Source organism: Pteropus vampyrus, unplaced genomic scaffold (genome assembly GCF_000151845.1).
Source record: "Pteropus vampyrus isolate Shadow unplaced genomic scaffold, Pvam_2.0 Scaffold360, whole genome shotgun sequence".
Classification (NCBI taxonomy): domain Eukaryota; kingdom Metazoa; phylum Chordata; class Mammalia; order Chiroptera; family Pteropodidae; genus Pteropus; species Pteropus vampyrus.
The window spans coordinates 41401-46173 of record NW_011889141.1 but is presented as its reverse complement, the minus strand read 5'-3'; the positions used below and the strand labels follow the sequence as shown (position 1 = coordinate 46173).

Below are 4773 nucleotides of genomic sequence, written 5' to 3'. Positions count from 1 at the left end.
AGCAAGGGCAGAAGGGCTGAAAATCTTTATCTAGGATTTGAATCAATCTGCAACCGTCAGGCCCCAGGCCCCCTTCCAGTCTGCTGGCTCAGGTCCACTGCACTGACTGCCCCACCTCTCCCAAACCCTGGTCCCAGATTCTGACTCAGCAGGTCTGTGGCAGGGTCTGGGCATCTGTATTTCTAAAAAACAAAAAAAAAAGCAGTGAGGACTGGAGGTCACTTCTCTAGATAAATGATTCTATACACTGTTAAACCCATAACCCTTTCTACAACCCCCGACTCTGAGAATCCATGACTCTCCTTCCACCCAGAGATACATATATCCACTAGCCAGGAAGATTTTGTCAAGTTTTTCTTCCTGTGGTTGCATTGGGGGAAAAGTAAGCATTTTGTTCCTTTTCCAAATGTAAAATGCTAGTCCACAGAGATGGGTTTAAAGCTGCCTTCTCCTGAAGATCCTGAGGGGGCCCTCTTGGGAACACAGAGGGAAGGGCATGCCCATTTACCGGGTGTCCCTGCTGTAGATGTTCAAGCAGAAAACTGAATAAGGCCCATTATGAGCAGCCACTTCCACTTCTTAATCGGATGTAAATGACTGTGACAATTGTAGCTCTAAGAGGAGGCCCGGGCAGCCCATTCAGGGTATAAACGATGGGTGACCCCTTTGAACCTGGCGGTGCATTAAATATGCGGTTCTTGGGTATAGCTGTCTGCCAGATGGTGCCAAGCCCTCCCACTCGCACATCTCTCGTCTGACCGCCCCCCCCGCACCCCCACCCCCTGATTTCTCAGCAGCCCCTCACTCCTCTGGCGGGCCTACTCTCCTCACCTCTGCCACTCTCTGCACTGTAGCCAGAACCACCTTAAAGAACGCAGATTCAATGATGTCCATCTTGCCTCAAGTCACGCCAGTGTTTTTGAACTGTTCTAAGGGTCAGGCCCAGACCCCAAAGGCAGCCTTCCAGTATGGCCTCAGGCCACCCAAAGTCCATGCCCAGTAAGCGGGAGAATGCAGCCGAGGGTTGTCACTGTTGTTGCCACTGGAGGCTCCACCCAGTGGCCTGGCCTCCAGGAGACCAGTTCTGCCACCGGGAAGAGGGAGAAACAAGAGACACTGGATGGCTGAGGCCCTCTGGAGGTCAGTGAGGTCAAGGGCACAGGTCAAGGGCACCTGAAGGTGTACTGGGATGTCAATGAAAGAGTAGAACTAAGGGAAGATACAAGAGTCGTACTGGCAGACAGTGGGGTCTCCTGGTTTGAAGGAAGGTCGTCTGTGGCTGAGAAATAGACAGGGGCTCTGGGGGCACAGAGGCCCCTCTCGTCAAAAGAATTCAAACAGATGGGATGAGTAAGCCCTTGGCGAGGGCACTGGGAACTTTGTCGGGGGCTAGATTGTGGATGCCAGCTGGATGCAGTGATTTTTTTTTTTTTAATGTCCCCTTTAGGACGGTGATACAGGCAATTAACAATTGAAAAACAGGGACAATTAGGGGGAAAATGTACCGTCAGTCCAGTTGCCTGATCACACCACCATTATCATGTTTTTCCAGTTTCTCTACTTTAGTTGACACTAAGTCTTTTCACCTGGCTGCAATCGCGTTCTTTATGCTTTTGCTCATTAACACTGTAGGTGGTTGTTTTAATCGTATTACATATTATTTTAAATTATTGTCTACTGTCCCATTGAGTAGAGCTATTACAACATAGCCATGTTTGTTAGGCATTTACTCATTCATTTAGCAAATATTTATTGACTGTCCAAGGGTCCAGAGAAGGGCTCCGAGGAGATAGATGCCCAAGTGCCCCTGGCTAGTGAGTGGCAGAGCTGGGTTCTGAACCAGCTGGCCAGACTCGACCTCCGGCATGGCTGGTAGGAAGAGGCTTGCTCCCACCCTAGCCCCCGGACCCCTAAAACACATCAAGATGGGGCTCAGGATGAGGCCCGAAGTCCAGCTACCTTGACCGGCTCTCTATGTGACCTTGGACAGGACGATTCATGTCCTGAAGCCTTAGCGTCCTCATCTGTAAAACGGACATAATGATACTACCTACCTAATGCGCAGTTAAGAGGATTAAATGAGTTCAAACGCTGAAAGCGGCACATAGTCAGAGATGGCCAACTATGTTTACTACTAGTGTTGCCATGGTTATCGTCCTTAGAGCGAGCACCCCCTCTTCTTTCAAATGAGGAACCAGGGCGCAGAGAAGGGAAGTGGTTTGTCCGAGGTCACCTTGGGAGCCACGGCCTCCAGACTGGCTCCCGGGTCTCAGGCGCCTGTGTACCATTTTCTCACGGCACCCCCTGGGCCTCCCAATGGGGCGGCCCTGCTGCCACTCACCTGGTCGGCCCCGAAGGAGGTGAGGTTGCTCCTAACGGAGCTGGCGGCCAGGGCCAGCAGCAGCAGGCCGAAGTAGAGGGTGGGCGCGCAATAGGGGGAGGGCGAGAGGCTCGCGCAGCCGGGCGAGGGGCAGGCGGGCGCCAGCGACGACTGGGGCACCTCGCCGCAGAAGGAGCGGCGGCCGTCCGGTATGGCGGTGGCGGGCAGCAGGCTGGAGGCGACCAGATAGAGCATCAGGCTGAGCACGATGGCTCGGAATCGGCCCAGGTACACGTCGGCCAGCCAGCCGCCGACGGGCGCCAGCAGGTAGGAGGCGCCCAGGAAGACGAGCGCGGCGCGCGACGCCTGCTCGCCGGCCCACTGGAAGTCTGCGCTGTTGAGGTAGAGCACGAGGTTGCCCGCGACGCCGAAGAAGGCGGCGCGCTCCAGCATCTCCACCAGCAGCACGGTGGCCGCGGCCGCCCGCCGCCAGCGCCGGGGTGCGCGCGGCCTGCGCCGCAGCAGCGGCCTGCGCTCCCCGGGCCTGCAGGGCTCCTCCGGGGCGCGCGGCCCCGGCATCCTACCCGTCTCCGGTCGGTGCCTCTGCGCTTCCCCGGCGGCCTCAACCTTCTTGTCTCCCCACCTCCCCGACCCCCAGGTGGCCGCAGTCCCTTCTCACCCCTTTGTGCTCACTCTCCTCTCCTCCTTGAGCCCCCTCCCTCCTCTCTCCCCTCTGCCAGGCCCTCTCCCCTTCTCGGGTCCCTCCGCTGCTCCCTAATCCTCAGCGCTCTCCTCTCCCTCCACCCGGTGCGAACCCTCCTTCCCTCTTCCCCCGACTTTTTCTCTCCGCCCCCCACTCCTCACCACCCTTCCTCCCTCCGCGTCTCTGCCCCTCCTCCTTTTTAACAGTGGGTCTCCCCGGTTGGGCGCCCTTTCCTAACTGTTGTCCCCTCCCCCGTGACACCTGGCCCGCACCCTGGGGAGGGTGCCCTCCCACAGGGGCCCCCTCTGCGTCCCACAGGGGCCCCCTCTGCCGTCTCCTCCACCGCCTCCCTGGCCCCCTACGGCTTCCCGTGCCTCCCCTCCGCGTCCCCTCTGACGCTCCCTCGCGGCTCAGCCTCTGTCCAGCGCTCTGCTTCTTGAGAAATTCTGGGAGCTCCTCGCTTCCCCTTTCACTGCTTCTGTGGCCCGGATGCGTCACATGGTGCCGTGGGGTGTTTAGGAGAAACGAAAGCCTGGGTCACAGGTCCCTGCCCGCCCAGCTTTCTAAAAATCTCCCTCTTCCCAGCCGACTGTCTGTCCCCACCCCCACCTCTGCCGCTTTTCTTGGAAACCGGAGGAACGCTTCATCTTTCGCTTTCATTTCTCCCTCACTTTCGCTGCATCCTCTTCCAGTCACCACCCGAAGGTAAAACGAGAGAACTGAAGAGGCCATAATCATCATTGGGTCCCACCTGTCCCCTTCTCAGATGCAGGGACCGAGGTCCGATGGAGCGGGGAGGAAGGACAGGGGTGACTGGTGTTCATAAGGGAACTAAGGGTCAGCTGCTGCCTGGGCTCCGGAGGGACAGGGGAAGCTCTCGAAATGCATTTCAGATTGCACAAACGCTCCTGCGAGGAAGGAAGTAGAGTCACAGGCAACAAGCGTGTGGCAGCATTGAGCACCCGCCCGTGGGTCGAGATTCAGAAGGACTCAGACCTCAGACTAAATCAAAACCAAGCCTCAGCACTCCGCTCCTCGGAGCCCTGCAGCGGGCTGGAGTTAAAAGCCAGCCCTCGCCGGACCTGAAAACCCAGCAGCATCTGACCCCTGCCTACCTCCAACCTAGTGACAGCTCCATGTCCACTCCAGTCCAGCCACACTGACCTTCTTTCTGCTCCTCTCGCTTGCCGAGCTCCTTCCTGACGCAGGGCCTTTGTCTCTGCTGTTCCTCCCGTCATAACTACGTTTCTTCCAGGTTATTACATGGCTGGCCTCTCTCCTAATTACATTTCAGCTGAAATGTCTTCTCTTCCTCGCTCATCCTAAGTATGGATTCTCAGCACCCTCTCTCTGCCACGTTGTCCTGTTTTAAGGCCTTCAGAGCACATAATACTCATTCGATTACTGGTGTATTGTTTCTTGCAGTAGAAGACAAGTTCCATCGGGTCAAAGACCTCAGGAAACTTTTTTTTTTTTTTAAGACTTTATTTGTTTCGAGCAGGTTTAGGTTTACAACGAAATCGGGAGGGAGGTCCAGAGATCTCCCACACACCCCCTCACATGCACAGCCTCCCCGTTATCAACATCACTCGCCAGAGTGGTGCATTTTACCAAGGATGAACCTACACTGACACCTCATAATCCCCCAAGAGTTCACTCTAGGTGCTGTGCAGTCTGTGGGTCTGGACACGTGTGTAACGACGTGCACCCGTCGTTACAGGATCACGCAGAGTAGTTTCACTGCCTTAAC

The 4773-nt window shown here is 56.3% G+C and overlaps 1 protein-coding gene across 1 annotated transcript in view; it reads right to left on the bottom strand.

Moving 5' to 3' along the window:
• The window catches only part of SLC15A3 (solute carrier family 15 member 3), a 13854-nt gene extending 10222 nt beyond the window's left edge, over positions 1-3632 (bottom strand). Inside the window, exon 1 of the mRNA XM_023522895.1 lies at positions 2342-3632. Within this exon, the coding sequence (XP_023378663.1) occupies positions 2342-2899 (558 nt within the window). The 5' untranslated portion in view covers positions 2900-3632. The remainder of the gene's footprint in view (positions 1-2341) is intronic.
• Positions 3633-4773: the final 1141 nt, after the last annotated feature.